General features: G+C 53.1%; 2 protein-coding genes across 4 annotated transcripts in view; one reads left to right on the top strand and one right to left on the bottom strand.

The window, feature by feature from the left end:
* Positions 1 to 11,153: 11,153 nt before the first annotated feature.
* On the top strand, positions 11,154 to 15,750 carry LSMEM2 (leucine rich single-pass membrane protein 2). 3 transcript variants are annotated; one of them, XM_065933637.1, is made up of 5 exons: positions 11,154 to 11,347; positions 12,189 to 12,316; positions 14,586 to 14,687; positions 14,790 to 14,975; positions 15,076 to 15,750. In XM_065933637.1, exons 1-5 carry the CDS (start codon positions 11,256 to 11,258, stop codon positions 15,207 to 15,209), a joined length of 642 nt encoding a protein of 213 aa, XP_065789709.1. In that variant the 5' UTR covers positions 11,154 to 11,255; the 3' UTR covers positions 15,210 to 15,750. The 3 variants fall into 3 exon arrangements, with proteins under 3 accessions (XP_065789709.1, XP_065789706.1, XP_065789708.1); XM_065933634.1 differs by having other exon boundaries at positions 11,326 to 12,316; positions 14,466 to 14,687; XM_065933636.1 differs by having other exon boundaries at positions 11,330 to 12,316.
* The window catches only part of IFRD2 (interferon related developmental regulator 2), a 27,913-nt gene continuing 23,480 nt past the window's right edge, over positions 15,718 to 20,150 (bottom strand). Inside the window, exons 2-12 of the mRNA XM_065933632.1 lie at positions 18,448 to 18,567; positions 18,282 to 18,366; positions 18,059 to 18,183; positions 17,814 to 17,971; positions 17,619 to 17,669; positions 17,356 to 17,531; positions 17,155 to 17,260; positions 16,692 to 16,829; positions 16,456 to 16,584; positions 16,275 to 16,370; positions 15,718 to 16,166 (exon numbers count right to left, since the gene is read on the bottom strand). Of these exons, the coding sequence (XP_065789704.1) occupies positions 16,086 to 16,166; positions 16,275 to 16,370; positions 16,456 to 16,584; positions 16,692 to 16,829; positions 17,155 to 17,260; positions 17,356 to 17,531; positions 17,619 to 17,669; positions 17,814 to 17,971; positions 18,059 to 18,183; positions 18,282 to 18,366; positions 18,448 to 18,567 (1,265 nt within the window). The 3' untranslated portion in view covers positions 15,718 to 16,085. The remainder of the gene's footprint in view (positions 16,167 to 16,274; positions 16,371 to 16,455; positions 16,585 to 16,691; positions 16,830 to 17,154; positions 17,261 to 17,355; positions 17,532 to 17,618; positions 17,670 to 17,813; positions 17,972 to 18,058; positions 18,184 to 18,281; positions 18,367 to 18,447; positions 18,568 to 20,150) is intronic.

Genomic DNA, 20,150 nt, shown 5'->3' with positions numbered 1-20,150 from the left:
TTATTAATGCAGTTATAGGCCATAGCTTGGACTTGCCCAGTGGCTCAGTTGTAAAGAAAACTCTGCCATACAGGAGACTTTGGTTCAATCCCTGGGTCGGGAAGATCCCATGGGGAAGGAAATGGTGACCCACTCCAGTATTCTTGCCTAGGAAAGCCAATGGACAGAGGAGCCGGTGGGCTACAGTCCATGGGGTCGCCAAAGCGTGGGACACCACTTAGCCACTGAACAACAAAATAAAGCCCCAGAAGCACCGATTTTCAATTTGTTGTTATAAGAAATGACCACAAGGCGGCAGCATTTCTCCCTGCCCAACTCTTGGCAGAGCCTTAGGGGAAAAGTCCCATTCCTGGGTTGTAACTTAGAGTGGGATGTGCCAGAAACAACACCCAAGGGCTTGCGTCTTGTTTCTTCCACCTTACCCTTCACCACCCGCAGACAAATCCAAACCCCTGCAAAACTGCTACACTCAGGGTGCTGAGGGTACTCTTGGAAGGGTGAGTCTAAGGCAGAAGGTTGGAGGTGGGAACCCCCCCCATTAGGAGACGTGAAAACCAGGTGAATTTACAAAGCTCTCCAGCCCTGGGACTTTCCTGGGAGTTCAGTGGTTAAGACTCACACTTCCAGTGCAAGGGGCCTGAGTTCCATTGGTTGGCGAACTAAGATCTCTCATGCCATGTGGTGTGGCCAAAAAAATTGTTAAAAATAACTAAAAATGTCAAAAAGATCTTCTAGCTCCCAGAATCCACCATCCTTTGGGTACGCTAGGCTTGGTTTAGCTATAGGAGGGTCTGACTGGATCTGGAGATTGTGATCTTAGAGGGGCAGGCCCTACAGGGCCGAGCGAGGTTCTCTGATGACACAGCCTCCCTAGCCCCCGGAGCTTTACCACCCTCCAGCCTTGAGACCAAGCCCGCTCAGGCTCCAGGGGCGTGACACAGGCCAAGGTATCAGAAGCCTGAAAAAAAAATAGGTAGTTATTTTCTTTTGTTAATTAAATTTTTATTTTGGCATATACTTGATCGATCATGTAGTGTGTGTTCAAGGTGTCCAGCAAAATCATTCAGTTATACATGCTCATGTATCCTTTGTGTGTGCGCATGCAGTTGTGTCTGACTCTTTGTGACCCTGTGGGCTGTAGCCCACCAGGCTCCTCTGTCCATGGAATTTTCCAGGCAAGAATACTGGAGTGGGTTGCCATTTCCTCCTTCAGGGAGAATCCCAACCAAGGGATAGAACCCGGGTCCCTGTGTCTCTTGCAGTGGTAGGCGGATTCTTTACCGCTAGTGCCACCTGGGAAGCCCTGTATCTAGTCTTTATTCTTTTCCCATGTAAATTCTGACAGAATTGTAAGATAGTTGTAACTATATACAGTAGGTTCTCATCAATTATCTACTTTATATAAGTGTGTATGTGTTAAACACAACCTCTGAATTTCTCCCTCCACCCTGCACGACTTCCCCCTTTGTAACCCAGTTTCTTTTCAAAGGCTGTGAGTCTGTTTTGTCAGTTCAGGATTATCAGTTTTTATTTTTTATTTTTTTATTTTTTTTTTATTTTTGGATTATTAGTTTTTAAATTCCACCTATAAGAAAGATCACACAATATTTGTCTTTCTCTGTCTGACTTAGTATAATCATTTCCTGGTCCATCTATGTTGTTACAAGTGGCAGTATTTCATTCTATACCTATGGCTGAATATATATATATGTGTGTGTGTGTATATATATGTCATCGATATCAAGCTTTAACCTGTCAGTGGACAATTTGCTGGTTCTGAATCTAGGCTACTATAAATAGTGCTTCAGTGAACATTGGGGTACATGGTGTCTTTTTTGAATTATGCTTTTTGCATAACATCAGCCCAGGCATGGGAATGTCAGATCCTAGGCTTAGCTCTCTTGAAAGTGTTTTTCAGGCATTCGGAGACTGTCGTTCATAGTGGTTGTTCCCACTCACAGTGTAGGGAGGTTCCCTTTCCTCCAGGCTCCCTCCCATATTTATTGTTTGTTGACTTTTGACGATGGCCATTCTCACTGGTGGGATTTGATTTCTCATCGTTTTGATTGGCTTTCCTGTAATTAGGATACCGATCATCCTGTCCTGTGGTGGTTTTGTTTTGTTTTTTCTCCTTAAAGGTTGTAAGAAAAATGTTGCTGTTGCAGTTGGGTTCTTGAAAGTCACTTGTGTTTGGATTTTATTTCTGCAGTACTCACCCAGGACATTTCCTGAGGGCAGCTGTCATTAAGCACTCCCAAAACCTTGTAAATTGGAGGTGCCAGTAAGCACCAGTTGTCCCATTGTAGTTAACAGAAATGTCACTTTTTCATGCCCACCTCTGGTTCCTTGGGCAACCAGAGCCTTAGGAAAAGTTGGCTTCCTGGGCTGTGAACTTGAGTGTAATGTGGCTGAGCAAACACCCGAGGGCTTGTATCTAATTATTTCTCCCCTAAAGCTCCCCCCACTCTTTGCCTCCAGAATAATCTCAGCCTGGGACACAGCACCCTGCTGAGGTGCCAGGGAGGCTGCACTTTCAGAAAGGAGGCTTGAGCTGGGGACCCTAGCACCAGGAGACATGGAGGAGGCGGCGTGACTTTACCGAGGTCCTCAAGGCCGGAGGGTCGGGCCACCATCCTTTGGGTGCACTAAGGTTGGTTCCGCTGCAGGAGAGCTGACCTGGACTGGGGCACCCTGGTCCCAGCCAGAGCAAACCAGACACTACAGGCTTAAGAGGGGGGTCAGTTAAGGGCACCCCCACTGGCTGTCTCGAACCCACCGGCCATTGACGGAGTCTGCTCAGGCCCCAGGGATGTGATTAAACAGCCCAAATCATGCAGGCTGCAAGGAAGAAACTAGACATTGCTCTTCTTTATTTTCATTTCATATGGATGATATGTTGGAATATAGTCGATTTGCAACGTTCTTTTTTGTCAGGGTGCAGCCACCTGATTCATTTACTGCATATTCATACAGAGTGTCTATTCTTTTTGGGGTTCTTTTGCCATAGAAGTTACTGCAGAAGGACGAGCAAAGTTCCCTGTGCTGAATATCAGGTCCTTGTGGATTATCTATTACTGATACGTACTTCTCTGTATGTGTTAATCCTCACCTGCTAATTCATCCCAGGCCCTACATCTTTGTGTGTGTGTGTAAAACCCTATATTTGTGTTTGAATTTTGAGAGTGTCCTTTTGTTTTGTAAATTAGTTTCTTTGTATATCTTTATACATTTTGCCTAAAAAGGACATCATGTGCTATTGTCTCCTCTGTCGCTTAGTATGTGATCCTCCAAGGTACATCCATGTGGCATAGTTTCATTTGGTTCTTTATGGCTGAGTAATAGTCCACTGCATATATTTACCACATCTTCTTTAATCTTTAATCTGTCGGTGGATATTTTGCTGGTTCTGTGTCTTCGCTGTTGTAAGCAGTGCTGCAGTGAGCGTTGTGGTACATGTATCTTTTTGAATTATGGTTTCTCTGGGTAGAAGCCCAGGGGTGGAAATATGAGATCCTAGGCTTAGCTCTCTTGACAGTTTTTTTGAGGCATTCGGAGACTGTCATTTGGAGTGGCTGTTGCCAATATACATTCCCACCTTCCGACTTGTAGGGGGATTCCCTTTCCTCCAGGCACAGTCCCGCATTTATTGTTTATAGACTTGTGAGGATGGCCAGTCTGACTGGTGGGATTTGATGTCTCCTTGTTTTGATTGGCATTCCTATAATAATTAGGGATGCCGAGCATCTTGTCCTGTGGTTGTTGGTGTTTCCGCCCTGCCCCCCGCACCCCCCCTCACCACTTCAAGGCTGTAAGGAAAATTGACCTGTGGCAACTGACTTCTTGAAAGTTGGTTGTGTGTGGAATTTGTTTCTGCAATACCCGCCCCAGGACATTGCCTGAAGGCAGCTGTCATGAGCAGCCGCCCAGGCCTGGTGAATTTGAGGCTCCAGGAAGCAGTAGTGACCCAGTTGTAGTTACAGGAAGTGTCCACAAGACGGCAGCACTTTCTCATGCCCACCTGTGGTTCCTCAGGCAAGCAGCCTTAGGGAAAGTTGGCTTGCTGGGCTGTGAATGGGAGTGGAATGTGCCTGAGCAAACACCCAAGAGTTTGTCTCATTACTTCTTCCCCCTAAAGCCTCGCACCCCCTCCCTCCAGACCAGTCCCATGGACCACAGCACCATGTTGAAGGAGGCTTGAGCGGGGAACCCCAGCACCAGGAGACCGGGAGATGAGGTTACTTTATCAGGGTCCTAAAGGCAACAGGGACCAGCCACCATTGTCGGGGTACACTGGGGACTCTGGTTAGGGCTAGAGCAAACCAGACTCTCTAGGTCTAAGAGGAGTCTCAACTAAGAGGACCCAGTTAGCTGTCTTGACCCCAGCACAGTCCACAGAATTCAAGCCTGCTCAGGCTCCAGGGATGTGATAGCAGCCCAAGACAGGGAGGTGGGAGGGAAGAAACGAGGCATTGCTTTGCTTTTCTTTATTTTCATTTCATGGCGATGGTATGTTGGAGTATAGTTGATTTGTAATGCTGTACTCGTTTCAGGGTACAGCTGCCTGATTCAGCTATGACATTGTAAGGATAGCATATCTATTCATCATAGGCTTCTAAAATAGCTGTTACTGCAGAAGGTTGAACAAAGTTCCATGTGCTGAACATCAGGTCTTTGTGGACTGTCTATTGGAGATTCAGATTTATGTGTATAGGGAAGGAAGGAAGGAGGAAGATAATCTCATTACTCCTGATCTCCTAATTTGTCACTGGCCCTTCACTTTCCCTTTGGAACACTTTGCGTATGAATCCTCAGAGTCTCTCTTTGTGTTGAAAATTAGTTCCTTTGTATCTCTTTTTAAATTTTGCCTGAAAGGGACATCATATGTATTTTATTCCTCAGTGACTTCACTTGGTGTATAAACATTCAAGGTCCATCACTGAGGCTCCAGGGGCATCATTTCAGGGCTGGTTTTTTGTGACTGAGTCATAGTCCATTGTATAAATGTACCACACCTTCTTTAAGCTCTAATGTGTCCCAGGACATTTTACTGGTTCTGGGTCTAAGTTATTACAGGTAGTGTGTTCTGAACCTTAGGGTATATGTATGCTTCTGAATGATGATTTTCTTGGGATGTAGACCCATGGTGGGGGGCATGTCAGATCCTAAGCTTAGCCTCTCTTGAAAGTTTTTTTTTTTTTTTTTTTCTGGCAGTGAAGCCTGTCCTTCACAGTGGCTGTGGACAATGTACCTTCCAACCGACAGCGTAGAGGGTTCCCTTTCTCCAGGTTCTCTCCTGCATTCATTGTTTGTAGACGTGTGAGGATGGCCATTCCTGACTAGTAAGATTAGACTTCTGCAGTGAGTTTTCATTAGCAATGCTACTGTAATTAGGGGCCCCGAGCTGCTGCTTCTCTGGTGGTAGACTGTTTTTTTTTTTCCCTCCTTAAAATCTTTGAGGGAAAAAACACATTTTGGCTTCCTTAAAGTCAATTGTTTTTGGAATGTATTTTGGCAATAACTGCTCCAGGTCTTTTACTAAGGGAAGCTGTCATTAAAAGCCCTCCTAGCCTTGTGAATTAGAGGTGCCAGTAAGCAGCAGTGGTCAAAAATTGTAGTTACAGGTAATGTCCGCAAGAGAGTAGCACCATCTCATACCCACCTTAGGCAACCAGTTGTTGTTATTAAGTTTCTCAGGTGTTCTGGACACTTTACAACCCTATGGACCGCAGCACGCCAGGCTTCCCTGTCCTTCACCATCTCCTGGAGCTTGCTCAAACTCATGTCCATTGAGTCGGTGGTGCCATTCAACCATCTCGACCTCTGTCGTCCCTTCCCCCCTGCCTTCTATCTTCCCCAGCATCAGGGTCTTTTCCAATGAGTTGGCTCTTCACATTAGGTGGCCAAAGTATTGGAACTTCAGCATCAGTCCTTCCAATGAACATTCAGGGTTGATTTCCTTCAGGACTGATTGGTTTGATCTCCTTGCAGTCCAAGGGACTCTGAAGTCTTCTCCAGCACCACAGTTCAAAAGCATCAGTTCTTTGGTGCTCAGCCTTCTTTATGGTCCAACTCTCACATCCGTATATGACCACTGGAAAAACCGTAGCTTTGACTAGACGGAACTTTGTTGGCAAAATGATGTCTCTGCTTTCTAACACAGTGGCAAGATTTCTCATAGCTTTTCTTCCAAGGAGCAAGCATGTTTTAATTTCACGGCTATGGTCACCGTCCGCAGTGACTTTGGCTCAGGAAAATAAATTCTCTTACTGTTTCCACTGTTTCCCCATGTATTTGCCATGAAGTGATGGGACCAGATGCCATGATCTTCATTTTTTGAATGTTGAATTTTAAGCCAACTTTTTTTCACTCTCCTTTCACCTTCATCCAGAGGCTCTTTAGTTTCTCTTTGCTTTCTGCCATAAGGGTGGTGTCATCTGCATATCTGAGGTTATTGATATTTCTTTCTGGGATCTTGACTCCAGCTTGTGCTTCATCCAGCCCGCCATTTCACATGATGTACTCTCCATATAAGTTAAATAAGCAGGGTGACAGTATACAGTCTTGACATAGTCCTTTCCCAATTAGGAACCAGTCTTTTATTCTATGTCCAGTTCCGTTACCTCTTGACCTGCTTAGGGGCTTCCCAGGAGGCAGGTAAAGTGGTCTGGTATTCCTATCTCTTTAAGAATTTCCCACAGTTTGTTGTGATCCACACAGTCAAAGGGTTTAGCATAGTCAATGAAGCAAAAGTAGATGTTTTTCTGGAATTCTCTTGCTTTTTCTTTCTTTCTTTTTTTTTTTTTTATATGATGACACTTGGTAACAATATTTTTTAATGTCATTTTATCTACACAGTACTTTAACAGAATACTGAAAATATAGTCCAATATCCCAGTTTTAAGTGCAATAATCAGAACCACCAATTGTATTTAGGAAGTGAGAGTGAAAGTGAAAAGTCACTCAGTCGCGTCTGACTCTTTGCAACCCCATGGACTGTAGCCCACCAGGCTCCTCCATCCATGGAATTTTCTAGGCAAGAGTACTGGAGTGGGTTGCCATTTCCTTCTCCATCTCTTGCTTTTTCTATCATCCAAAGGATGTTGGCAATTTGATCTCTGGTTCCTCTCCTTTCCTAAATCCAGCTTATATACCTGGAAGTTCTTGGTTTACATACTGTTGAAGCCTAGCTTGGAGGATTTTGAGCATGATCTTGTGAGCAAGAGAAATGAATGCACTTGTGCAGCAGTTTGAACATTCTTTGGCATTGCCCTTCTTTCGGATTGGGATGAATAGGGAAAGTCGGCTTGCTGGGCTGCGAATAAGAGAATTGTGCCTGAGTACGCACCAAAGGGCACTATCTCACTACTTCTTCCCCTAAATTCACACGCGCACAGCTCTGAAACAATCCAGGGGGCTGCAGTACCTGGCTGAAGGTGCTTAGAAGTTCACATTCAGGAGGGAGCTTTGAGCAGCGAAACGCAGCACCAGAAGAAATGGAGGCTGGGTGACTATTTGGCGCAAGACCCCCAAGGCCCTGGATGCCTTGATCGCACTCAGGGCTCTGGTCCCAGGCAGAACAGAGAAGAGGTTTCAGATGGGGCTCAGGACAGGGCACCCTACCTGGCTGTGTCGACCTTACCCCAGGGGAGACATGGGTCCAGTGTCTGATCAGGCTGCAGGGATGCGATCTCGCTCCAAGTTCAGAGGCTTTGAGGGGAAAGAGTGCTCATTGCCCTTTCTCCTTTTCTGGAGTGAATGTCACGCCAGTAGTCTCTTGGAATATAGTCCTTCTGCAAGCCGTGTTGTCGTCACTGTTCAGCCAACTGTTTCAGGTATTGGGCATATGTGGAATGTATCTAGTCTCTTCTGACTGCCCTTCCCATAGAGCTAATTGCAGAAGGTTGAGAAACATGGTCCCCGTCCAGTCCCTGTGGTTTTTCTGTCTCAGATACAGTTTTCTTCCTATGAAACAGAAAGGAAGGCACATATCCTTGTGGATTATCTTACAGATGTTACTGATTTCTTTATATAGGGGAGAGGTCCAGAATTCTGTGTATGTGTGGATGGAGGCGGGAAGGAGATCATCCTGGTGGATTATTTTTACAGATACAGATTTCTGTGTCTCTCTGAAGCCCGACCTCCTGATGATTTAGTCCCAGCAATTCAGTTTTTTTTTTTTTTTAAGCCTTTGTGGGTGTTTCAATTCTAAGAGTCTCTGTCTGGGTTGTAAATTTCTTCCTTTTTTCTTTAGAAGGGATATCCTATGCTATTGTCTCCCTCTGTCTGGAGAGCTTCCCCTAGCCTATGATCCATCCAGGTCCATCGTGGTAGCTCATAGCAGCATCATTTCATAATTCCCATGGTGGTCTTTTATGGCTCCATAATAGTCCGTCGTATACATGTACCTCAACTGGTTAAAACTTTAATTGGTCAGTGAAGACTTTGGTTGCTCTGTGTCTTGGCTTACATAGGTCCTCTCACAGTGATCCATGGGGTGCATGTGCCTTTTGGAACAATGCTTTTGTCCGCGTATACGCCCAGATGTGACGTCAGATCTCAGGCATAGCCTTTCATACTGATTTAGTCTGGCATTTGATGCCTGTTCATTACATTGGTTCTTGCCATTGTACATTGTTGCAAATTGTATTGGGAGATTCCAGTTCCACCGGGGTATTTTCCCCATTTATGGCCTGCGGCTTTATGAGGATGGCCATTCTGAGCGGCGGGGTTTGCACTCTCGTCGCCGTTTTGATTGGCATGCCTGTCATAGTTAGGGATGCTGAGCGTCCTCTCTTAGGGTGCAGGTTTGTGGACATTTTTCTTTTGTCTCCTCAAAGGTTGTGAGGCTAAGTGACCTGTGGTAACTGGCCTCTTGAAAGTCCCTTGTGTTGGGAATTTGTCCCTTCAAAATCTGCCCCAGGACATTTTGTGAAGGCAGCTGTGTCTAAGAGGCCCCTGGCCTTGTGAATTCGAGGTGCAAGTAAGGAGCCATGGTCACGTCATGTTGTAGTTACAGGAAGTGTCCACAAGACGGCAGCACTTTCTCCTGCCCGCCTGTGGTTCCTCAGGCAAACAGAGCCTCCGGGCAAGTCGGCTTGAACAGTTATCTCACTGCTGCTTTCCCCTAAAGCCTCACAGCCCCTCCCTTCCGGACCAGTCCAAACCAAGGCCGCAGAACCTTTCTGAAGGTGCTTCTCTGATAGCTCGGTCGGTAAAGAATCCGCCTGCAACGCAGGAGACGTGGGTTTGATCCCTGGGTTGGGAAGATCCCCTGGAGAAGGGCAGGGCTACCCACTCCAATATTCTTGGGCTTCCCTTGTGGCTCAGCTGGTAAAGAATCCGCCTGCAATGCAGAAGACGTGGGTTTGATCCCTGAGTTGGCAAGATCCCCTGGAGAAGGAAAAGGCTACCCACTCCAGTATTCTGGCCTGGAGAATTCCATGGGTAATTCTGTATAGTCCATGGGGTCACAAAGTGTCAGACATGACTGAGCGACTTTCACTTTCACATAGAAGCCCAGGGGGCTGCACTTTCAGGAAGGGTTTGCGGCGGGAACCCCAGCACCAGGAGGCGTGGAGGCTGGGTGACTATTATGCCGACGGAACCCAAAGGCCCTGGATGCCTTGGTCTTCCTCGGGACTGTAGTCCCAGGCAGAGACGAGCAGAGAGGATTCAGATGGGGCTCAGGACAGGGCACCCTACCTGGCTGTGTCGACCTTATCCCAGGGAAGGCATGGGTCCAATGTCTGATCAGGCTGCAGGGATGAGATCTCGCTCCAAGTTCAGAGGCTTTGAGGGGAAAGAGTGCTCACTGCCCTTTCTCCTTTTCTGGAGTGAACGTCACGCCAGTAGTCTCTTGGAGTATAGTCCTTTTGCAAGCTGTGTTATCGTCACTGTTCAGCCGACCGTTTCAGGTATTAGGCATATGTGGAGTGTATCTAGTCTCTTCTGACTGCCCTTCCTATAGAGCTAATTGCAGAAGGTTGAGGAACGTGGTCCCCATCAGGTCCCTGTGGGTTATCTGTCTCAGATACAGTTTTCTTCATATGTGAACAAGGAAGGAAGAAGGAAATTCTTTGGATTATTCATTACAGGTAGAGATTTCTGTGTATAGGGTTTAGGTCCAGAATTCTATGTGTGGATGGAGGCAGGATGGAGAGAATCCTGTGGATTATTTTTTACAGACACACATTTCTGTGTCTCTGTTTGGCCAAACCTCCTGTGGAACGCATCCTCAGTGCTTTTTCTTGTTTTGGAACCCTTTTTGTGTCTTTCAATTCTAAGCGTCTCTTATGGGTTGTAAGTTTCTTCCTTGGCATCTTTTTTCCTTTGCTTTAGAAGGGACATCCTATGTTATTGTCTCCTGTCTGGCTTGCTTCCTTCAGTTTATTGCCTGTTCAGGGCCATCCTTGTGGCTACCAGTGGCATCATTTCATAATTTCAATGGCGATGTTTTTGGCTGATAGTCTATCACATACATGTCCCTCATCTCGCCCTCCCCGGGAATGGTGTGGTGGTCCTTGTGAGCTGGTCCTTTAAACAGGGTGAAAATAGGGTCAGATCCATGGTTTAGGTGGTAAAAGTCTGCCCACATCCTTGCCGTGTGTATCTGATCATGAGTGGTGCCCTGCTTGTTCTCCCACACCTCAGAGATCACAGTTGAGTTTCTGGTCTTTTTGCATCTTTTGTATCTTCTTCACAGTTTTCCCCAAGTGAGCATGCCTGCACTTATTTTTAGTCCTTTATTGTTTCTTTGTATTCTGTTGCTTTAGAAGAGGTTTGTTCTCACTGGTTCTTGCCTTGTGGCCTTGGACCACTTCCTAGAAGTGTCAGACATCTGTTTCTTTTAAGGAGACTGTGGTGAGGATTAAAGCTGGGTCCACGTGACTGAGTGGAGACTCTAAAACCTAAACAGATACTGACATGCGTAGTATATTTGACCTTTGAACAGCACCAGTTTGAACTGTATGGAATCCATTTAGATGGGTTTTTTTTTTCCAATAAACAGTACGACAGGATCCCCAGTTTGTGAAATCTGCAGATTCAGACCATGGACCCGGGGGGCGGTGGGGGGGGGGGGACTGCAAAGTTATACATGGGTTTTCCAGTGCACAGCTTCAGAGTCTGTCAGCTATATATTCTGAATGATACAATTCCTGGGTTAAATGCTATGGAAAAAATAAAGTTGGGAAAATGTGAGCAGAAGGCCTCACTGAGGAGGGGTGATACTTGAGTAACATGACAGGAGCCAGCCCATGGGGACATCTAGGGAACAGCGCTCCAAGCAGGGAACAGCCCGCCGAGGTCCTGATGGGGGAATGAGCTCAAGTCTGAGGATATCAAGGAGGTCAGTGTGATGGAGCGGAGTGATGGGAGTTGGGATGTTTAGAAAGTACAGCACTGTCTGGCTTTGTCTCACTTGGGAAGGAGGGGCACAGGGGTCCACAAGGGCGGGTTCTAAGCTGGAGCACTTGCTCTCCTTAAGGGCCAGAGGTGATGGGCATCCTCTCATAACCTTGTGTGATCTGTCTGCCATTGTGGAGAGAGGAAGATCAAAACTTTGCAAACTTTGCATTGGGCTGAGCGCTTCGGACGAGGTATTTTCCATTTGCCTGTCCACTGTGCCAGGTGGAAACCATCATTACTCCTGTTTTACAGATGAGAAAATTGAGGTCTGAAAGGGAACACTCACTCCTAAACCCAAAACTGTAAACTTAGTAACTGTAAATGAAGTAATGACCTTCGACCGACCAGCAGGGGTACCTGCATGTGTTTGGGGGATGTCTCTGTCCCCTTAGGGGGCCTCTCGGAGTCCTCAGGGTACTGGGCTCCAGTAGTCCATCACCCCTAATCTGTGATGCCAGCAGATCACACAGTGGTGGGTGCTTATCCCACATCTGCCAGGAGAAGAGGTCTTCAGAGGCGGAGGGTGGAGATGCACGGGGCGCCTTTGCGTGTTTCGGCTGCCATGGGGGGCATCGCTGGAGGTCTGTCTGGATGATGCCAGGGCCCTGCAGACGTGAACGGCAAGGCCCTCAGGGGGCGTGCACCGCTGGAGCTGTGCTCTGGCCTGGGTCACCAGGCGGACAGCCTAGCCTGGTCCATGTAGGTCACTCTGCTCCTTCCCATGGCTGGGAGATGCCCCCTCTAAATATAACCCATAGTGCTGAGCTCACGTCTATTTTCAGCCGAGGTTGGGAGGTGGCCAGGCCTTCGCCGGCCTCTCAGCGGAGCCACCGCTGCTTCTATCTGGTCCTGCTACTGGGCACCCTCATCAGCCCCCCGCCGCCCGCCATGTCAGAGGAGACCCAGGAAGGTAGGAGATGATCGCTGGGCAGGGAGCGGGTAAGGCCCCAGTACTGTGACCCTGTGGACCGTGGAGAAACCTGGCTCCTGTCCCACTGACCTCACTTCCTTGACGCGTCATCAGGCCCCGTGTCCCCTACACGTGGAGGAAGGGCCTCTCCTGCCGGGAATGCCTCCTCATCTCATACCTGTCCCCAGTGCGAAGGACAGCGGGAGGAATTAGGGGCAGCTCCCCAGCTGGGGCAGGGTCACCTATAGGCCCAAGTGGGTGTGGGTGGGGCAGGCTGGTCAGGGAAGGTCTGCCTTCAGGGAGGACATAGGATCGGGCACGGGAGGCGGTCTTGGGGAGCATTTGGGCCCATGGCCCAGGGACTGGGAGTGATCGGCTTCTGGCCTCCATGTGGGCCTGTGTGGCCCCATCTGGCTAAAGGTTGGGGTCCCTTGGCCTGGCCAGACTGACTTCTAGTTAGACTCTGGTGGCCAGTCTCCTAATTGCCGCACTTCGGGCAGGAGGTACGGAGGCCTGATCAGAGCGGGGAGCATAGGGACCTGGGCAGCTTCCCATTCGATGCTGGCCAGCGTGTGGGACCAGCCGGTCAACTGCCCCCGCCCCACCCAGGGTCAGCGTTTGTTACTGAATGGGAGGGCCTGGCCCTGCGTGTGGGGCTCTGTGCTTCCTTTTGACGTCTTAAGGGTGACATTCTCTATGTCTGTTTTGTGGTCACAAACAGAATCTAAGTTCAGTTTTTAGCGTGGAAAAAGCACAGCCAAGTGCACAGAAGGCATTTAATATGACCCCAACCTGCCACTACCCAGACAGCGTTTTTGTTTTACACATTTCGAGCATCTCAAAAGCCAGTCTGAAGCAAATATGAAAGTCGAGGTAGTATTCTATTTTTTTTTTTTTTTTTTAAATTTTAATTTATTTGACTGCGCCAGGTCTTAACTGTGGCATGTGGGATCTAGTTCCCTGATCAGGAATTGAACCCAGCAACCCCTGCATTGGGAGTGCGGAGTTTTAACCACTGGACCGCCAGGGAAGTCCCTCGAGGTAGTATTCTAAAAGCCAGAGACCCATAGAGTCCCATCACCCTTGGCTGTATCTGGAGATGTCCTCCCAATGCCCCCAAATTTGTTTTCTAGCTTCCAGCCAGGCTTCTGGAGGTTTTTTATATTTATTATTATTTTTTTTTTGCACTGTACTGGCTTCTCTAGCTGCAGAGAGCGGGGGCTACTCTTTGGCGTGCAGGCTTCTCACTGCGGCAACTTCCCGTCGAGGCGCACAGGCTGTAGGCGCTCAGGCTTCAGTACTTGCAGGACGTGGGCTCGGAGTTGTGGCACACAGCCCTAGCTGCTCTGCAGCGCGTGAAATCATCCTGGCCCAGGGATTGAACCCGTGTCTCCCTCACTGGCAGGTGGACTCGTAGCCACTGCACCACCAGGGAAGTCCTGGAGATCTCAAGGGGCCAAAATTTAAAGAGGATGAGGGGGGAAGAACCACCGTCTCCTAACTTAGCAAATATGTATGTGAACGCTTACATATATAAAATTTTTTTTCAGTGGAGATGCCTAATGGTGGCGATGTTGTACACTTTTAGGGGCTCTGGACAACTATCCCCGGGGAAAACCTGATGATAGCTAATTCTATTTCTAGGAATCCATCCTTATTAACTACTGGGAAATTGGGGGGAACCTTTGTACACATCCTTTCCTAGGACTTACTGAATTCAGGACGGAACTGGAAACAAGCTAAATGCTCAGGCAGCCTGGAGGGGAGACCTCGCAGGCACGTGCAGCAGTTAGGTAACAAAGGCGGCCTCCTTGTGATCCTGAGTGAGAAGAGAGTTCTCAGAATCTGGCAGAGCAGAGGCCAGGAGGGAAGGGCACCACGCTGGCTGCTGCTGTTGGGGACAGGAACAAGGTGGTAGGCACAGGGCGTGTGGGGCAAACTGACCGCAGCGGCTGCAGCAGTGAGTGTTCGGGCCGTGGGTTTAGTCCTCCAATGATCTGGCCACGAGCAGGCAGAGAGGACTGCCCGAGAGTCCCTGCCTGCCTGGGGGAAACAAAGCTAAGTCGGGTGCCCTTCCTGCTCCTGTGGGTGAGACAGGCCCACGTGGTTCTCGGGTCGTCTTGGCTGCAAATCACAGGTCATTTCTGAGTTGGTTTTAGGGGATTAGGAGTCCGAAGGCCCCTTCTACCCCTGCTGCCGCCGGACACCCTCTGGAAGGGCGAGGGGGGCCTGACCTGCTGGCTCAACCAGCCCCACGCTGCCCCCGCAGACACCGCGGCCCTGATGAGGAGCAGGGCGCCGCTGGCTCCCAACCACGTGGAGGAGGTGCGCCTCCACCAGGTGGAGTCCATCAGCGATCTTCACAACGGCGGTGAGAGAGGGCAGGGGAGCGGGGCGGCTGGTCTGAGCACAGGGAGCGGGGAGGAACGCAGGCTCACCTGCCTGCCCTCCTGATGCCCCCTTTGCCCTGCAGGTCCGCTGTGCCCCTACCTGGCCGAGGAGGGGCAGCCGTGGGGCGAGCTGCTGGGCGTGCTGCCGCCCTCACTGTGCGCCCAGGCCGGCTGCAGCCCGGTGCACAGCCGCGGGGCCTTCCTGCTGCTGCTCGCGCTGCTGGTCCTCACCTGCCTGGCGCTGGCCGTGCTGGCCGTCTACCTGAGTGGTAGGGAGGGCGTCGGGAGCCAGCCGAAGGGGGAGACCGAGGCAGTTCGGGGCTGGGAGGGCAGGGTGTTGGGGGTGGCTGATCCCCATTCCTCCGGCAGTGCTGCAGAGCGAGTCCCTCCGCGTGCTGGCGCACACGCTGAGAACCCAGGAGGAGGTGCTGCTCAAACTCCGGCTCGCCAGCCTCAGCCAGCTGCGGAGGCTCAACTCCAGTGAGGTCCGAGCACCCGGCTGAGATGCCGCTCGGACCCGGGGCCTGGGGGTATGTGCCGGGGAATAAAGTGGCCGTTGGCAGCTTTCTCCTCTCCCACTGCTGCTCCTCACGACTTCCTGGGTGTGGTTTTGGCGTGAGATTTGATCTGACCCCACAACTGCCCGCCTCTCGTGCCTTCTCCAGCCAGGCCAGGCCCTCTGAGGCCGAGGCTCCGCCTGGTGTGGCCCAAGGTCAGAGGAAACCACACCAGCCTCCTGGCTCCTCTTGGGGCCTGGCAGCACCCACTGGCCTCCTCCAGATGGTGGGTCCAGAAGCCTAAAAATAGCTGGTCACCCAAACTCAGCCAGGCCTCCCAATGCGGGGTCCAGTCTCCACGCTCAAAAGGCAGGCTGGGCTCCGGGGAGGAGGGAGGCGGGCCATGGCGGGCAGACTTTCGGAGGGCCCAGGTAAGCAGATGGGGACGGGGAGGCCCAGTGGCGTGCAAACCCGGTGGGAGGGCGGGCAGAGGAAACAGCCGGGGCCACAGAAGGCTGCGCGTTCTGTTTAATTATCTCGAATCATCTTTAAAAACCAGCACAAAACTCCACTCCAGATAGTATCACCTCCCCACTGTGGCGTTTGTCCAGACACCCCCCCACCCACCCACACACACACACACAAGAAGTGACTCATCGCAGGGGCACAAGGCCTGAGGAAGGCGCCGCCTTCTGCCCGCCCGCGGCCCTGAGACGGGGAGAGGCCACAGGGCTGCGTGCGGGTCCCGAGTGACCTCCAGCCAGCCCAGCCCCGTATCTCTTTGGTTTTGTCATTAAAAAAATAAAAGCGACAAGTCCTGGCAGGGACCAGCTGTTGCACGGTCTTCTGTTAAAAGAAACAGGCGAGGCCGCGGACAGTCTGTCACAGGACGTCCGCCCGCTTGTCCCGCACGCGGCTGCGCGCCTTGGTCCTGGCTCTGAAGGCCGCCGCGTTGTACAGGTGCTGGGGGCGCAGAGTGAGGGCGTGAGCGGGGAGGCGGCGGGCCGGCCTCCTCCAGCCCCCGCCAGCGCGCCAGGCCAAAGCAGTGGAGGAGAGAGAAAGGGGCCGAACCTTCTCGAAACGGGAGATCTTGCAGGCCTTCAGGGCAGCGGCGTCCAGCACCAGCACCGGGCCCAGGCTGAAGATGTCCCGGAGCAGCTCGTTGTTCTGGGGGTCGAGAAGGCCGTGAGCTCGGGTCCGCGTGGCACCGCCCCAGGGTGCCCCTTCCCCGCCCGCCCGTCCGCCCGCCCACCTGGAGGTGGTGGTGCATCCCGGAGCCCAGCGCGTCCTTGAAGGCGGCGTAGACCCGGCGCCGGGCCCAGCTGTCCACGTAGAGCACCTCGAGGCCGAAGCGGATGGTCTCCTCCTCACACTCGCCGCCCTGCAGGTGAGAGGGGCCAGGACTGGGCTCGCCGGCTATGCCCGACTGCGCCCGGGGGTCGGGGGTGGGGTGGACCCGCGCGGGGCTGCGCCCCTCCGCACACGCACCTCAACGAAATGCAGCACCGCCCGGAAGGTGGAGCGCTGGCGCCGGCGGTCGGCCTTGGCCCGGTACTTGTTGCTGTCGGTGGCCAGAGTGCGCAGCTCCCCGCAGAGGGCCTCAATGTCCTCATAGACAAAGTCCTCCTGCAGCGGAGCCGGGGAGGACACGGGGCGGGCCTGAGCGCCGCTGGCTCTGAGCCCGGTGGGGTCGCCCCAACCTTGCCTTTCTCGGAGGGAGAGGTGTTCTCCTCTGCCTGACCCCCCATCCCTCCTCCTTGGCCCCTGCCTGTACCAGACACCCCGGCCAGGGGGCCCCCTCAGAGCACCCGGCATCTGAGTCGGTGGGGGCCGCGTCCCCTCTGTAGTGACCTCAGGCTGCCTTGCTCTCTGGGGCGTCCCCTGCACCCCGCCCCAGACTGGCAGGAGGCGTTGGCAGGCACCCTCCCAAGCGCGCCCCTGGCTCTCACACCTCAAGGTCCCGGGCGAGCTCAAAGAGCAAGGCGATGGTCTCGCCGGCAGCCATCCGCAGGTTCACACTCTCGCTGGACAGGAGCTGGGGCAGCCGGGGCAGCTGCCTGGGGAAGGGGCAGGCTGAGCCATTGTGTGCGGGTCGGGGGGGCCTCTTCAGCCCGGCCCTCCCGCTCCGGGGGCGGGGGCGCAGCGCCCCTACCTGTCCAGGATGGGGCCGATGTGCGTGCTGGGGCAGATGGTGAGGAGCAGCGCCCAGGCCTGCAGGGCTGCGCAGAGCAGGCCCTGCAGGCTGGCGGGGACCACGGGGCCGGAGCCCCGCCCGCTGCAGGCCCGGCTGAAAACACCTTCCAAGCAGGTGAGGCAGGAGACCAGGTCCTGGGGGGCGCAGAGGGGGCAGGGGAGGGGCTCAGGGTCAGAGCCGGGGCCCGGGGGCTCTCCCGCCGGGGCCTCTAGGCCACTCACCTCGATGTCGGCGGCGGCCACGTAGCAGCCCAAGCCGAGAGCGGATGCGCACTGCTGGGAGGAGAGTAAAGCGGCCGGCGGTCAGAGGCGGGCCTGGGCTCCTAGCCGCCGGCCGGGGCTCACCCTCAGAGTAGGGGGAGCCTGGAGGCGGGGGGGATGAGGTGCAGGCGGGGTGGCCCGGGCGAGGACACTCACGTGGAGCCGGGCAGCAGGGCTAGCCGCGCTGTCGCTGAGCACAGAGACGAGCAGCGGCTGCAGGCTGTGGAAGAACTCCTCGCCCTTGGGGCCGGGGCCCAGCTGCACGCACAGCAGGCCCAGCACGGCCGCAGCCAAGGCCTGCTCCTCGCCCTTGCCTGCGGGAAGGCCGGCGGTCAGTCCAGGGCAGCGAGGGCCAGCACCCAGCCGGTTCAGGGCTGCCCCCCTGCACCCCCGGGCCCCACCTTTCTTGAGGCACTTTTCCAAGGCGTCGGCCAGGGTGAGGCGGCGCTCCAGCAAGAAGTCGGGGAGCAGACGGGCTGCGAGGGCCAGGCGCAGGCTCTCGAGAGCGCCCTGCCGGGTCTTGGCACTGGGGGACGGAGAAGGGGTTTCATGGGCCAGCCCGCCCTGGCAGCCGGTGCGGGCAGAGCAGGGGCGTGGGACGGGGCTGGCTGGAGGTCGGGGTACCTCTTGTCTGTGAGGCAGTCCACATACTCCTTCACCTTCTCCTCAAGGTCCTCCTGCTGACCCTGCTCTTCCACGGCTTCCCCCCCTGCAAGGCCAGCTCGTCATGCCCCTTCCGGCCCATGCCTGGAGCCCCGTGGGGTCCCCGCCACACGCCATCCCCTCTCACCCAGGCTCTCCTCGGCGGCGGCGCTCAGCTGGCTGGGACACTCGCTGGCAGTGCTGCGGGCCTCGCTGGCTGCCTCGTCCTCACTGGAGCCTGAGTCAGCCTGGGTACCGCTCCGGGCACCTGGAGAGGGCGGGACGGGGGCGCCTGGTCTGCCCTGGTGGAGGCGTGATGGCGGGGGTTACCTCGCCAGCCTCACGACCCCGCGGGACAGGATGCTGCCCTCCTCAAGGCTGACTGATGCCTGAGACCTTGAGCCAGGAAGGCAGCCTGCGGTGGGCAGGCACCAGGCCCCACCTCGGATAACCTGGCAGGCTTGGTGGGCAGGGCCTCCTGAGGCTCGAGTGTGCTTTTAGGAGGAGACGTGAGCTGGGCCAATGCAGAGGGGCTTGGCCTGGAGTAGGGGCACATTCAGGCAGATTCTGGGGGAGCTGGATCACCGGCCCAGATGATGCCCCTAAAGGGCCTTAGATTACAGAGCCTGACGGACCCAAGAGCCACATCCCTGCTGCAGAGCTTAACGCGGTGTGAACCAGGTCAGAGGACTTAGTCTTCAAAGCCTCACGTTCTCTGTCCGCAAAAGAGGTGAAAAGCACCTCTCTGGGGCCAGCAATGCAGACAGTTAAGTACACAGGTGACTAGTTTCGGCTCTTCAGTGGGTCAGCCAGCTCACCCACCAGCACTGGGGGGTCAAGATCCAGCTCCTGGTGGGTGTGGGTGGGTGCCCCAGGCCTCAAACACACATTCTGCTGAACTTCTCTGGGCCATGCCAGCCTTTGGCCCAGAGTGGATGGACACACAGGCTCCTCTTGACCCTGGGATGTACAGAGAGCCAAGTGGCCCCTGGTTTCGGGAGCCCTTGAAAAAGATGAACACAGGAAGGTGTGCGGGTCATCAGCAGAGCTGGACGCTCATCTGTAAGGATGGCAGCTGCAGCCGGAGACCCAGACAGTTGCTGGTCACCAGGCTGACCCTGCGTGGTTGGGGGGGTTGTGTGGCGGAAGTGAGGCTGCCGAGGTCAGAGCAGGGCCCAGGACGGGGTGGGGTGGAGACGGCCTGTCTTCAGGCACCCTCAGAGAAGCCTGGGCCCGTGGGGAGGGGAGGTTCGCACGGCTGTTGAGTGGTGCGTCTGGGGTAAATCAGGAGGTTAGGACTGACATCTGTGCGTGCTCGGTCGCTTCAGGCGAGTCCGACTCTTTGTGACCCCATGGACTGTAGCTCACAGGCTCCTCTGTCCATGGGATTCTCCAGGTGAGAATACTGGAGGGGGTTGCCATGTCCCTCTCCAGGCGATCTTCCCGTCCAGGGATCAAACCCATGTCTCCTATATCTCCTGCACTGACAGATGGTTCTTTACCACTAGCGCCACCTGCTCATAAAACTGACATATACACAGTAGTGTAAGTAACAGTCACCAAGGCCTAACGTGGAGCACATGGGATTCTACTCAGCCCTGGGTCAGAATCTGTACATGTGTGTGTGTGTACAGTATATATACACTATATATGTATGTATATACAGATCTATATATCCATATATACTGTACACACAGAGATCTATGGATGTATGTATAACTAAATCATGTTGCTGTACACCTGAAAAAAAATCAGAGTAAATCAAATACACACCAAAATAAAGTAAAAATGCAACCAAAATGGAAGGAAAGGCGGAGGGGGGGGGGCGGGGGGAGGGAAGGGAGGAAGAAA

Source organism: Muntiacus reevesi, chromosome 4, assembly GCF_963930625.1.
Source record: "Muntiacus reevesi chromosome 4, mMunRee1.1, whole genome shotgun sequence".
Taxonomy (NCBI): domain Eukaryota; kingdom Metazoa; phylum Chordata; class Mammalia; order Artiodactyla; family Cervidae; genus Muntiacus; species Muntiacus reevesi.
Note: the sequence above shows the minus strand (reverse complement) of the source record. Positions and strands in the feature narration are given on the sequence as shown.

Coding starts and splice junctions, on each gene's coding strand:
- LSMEM2 (XM_065933634.1), top strand. CDS start 11,998: ATGATGCCAGGGCCCTGCAGACGTGAACGGCAAGGCCCTCAGGGGGCG. Junction 12,317..14,465: donor GTCAGAGGAGACCCAGGAAG/GTAGGAGATGAT, acceptor GTCATTTCTGAG/TTGGTTTTAGGGGATTAGGA. Junction 14,688..14,789: donor CAGCGATCTTCACAACGGCG/GTGAGAGAGGGC, acceptor TTTGCCCTGCAG/GTCCGCTGTGCCCCTACCTG.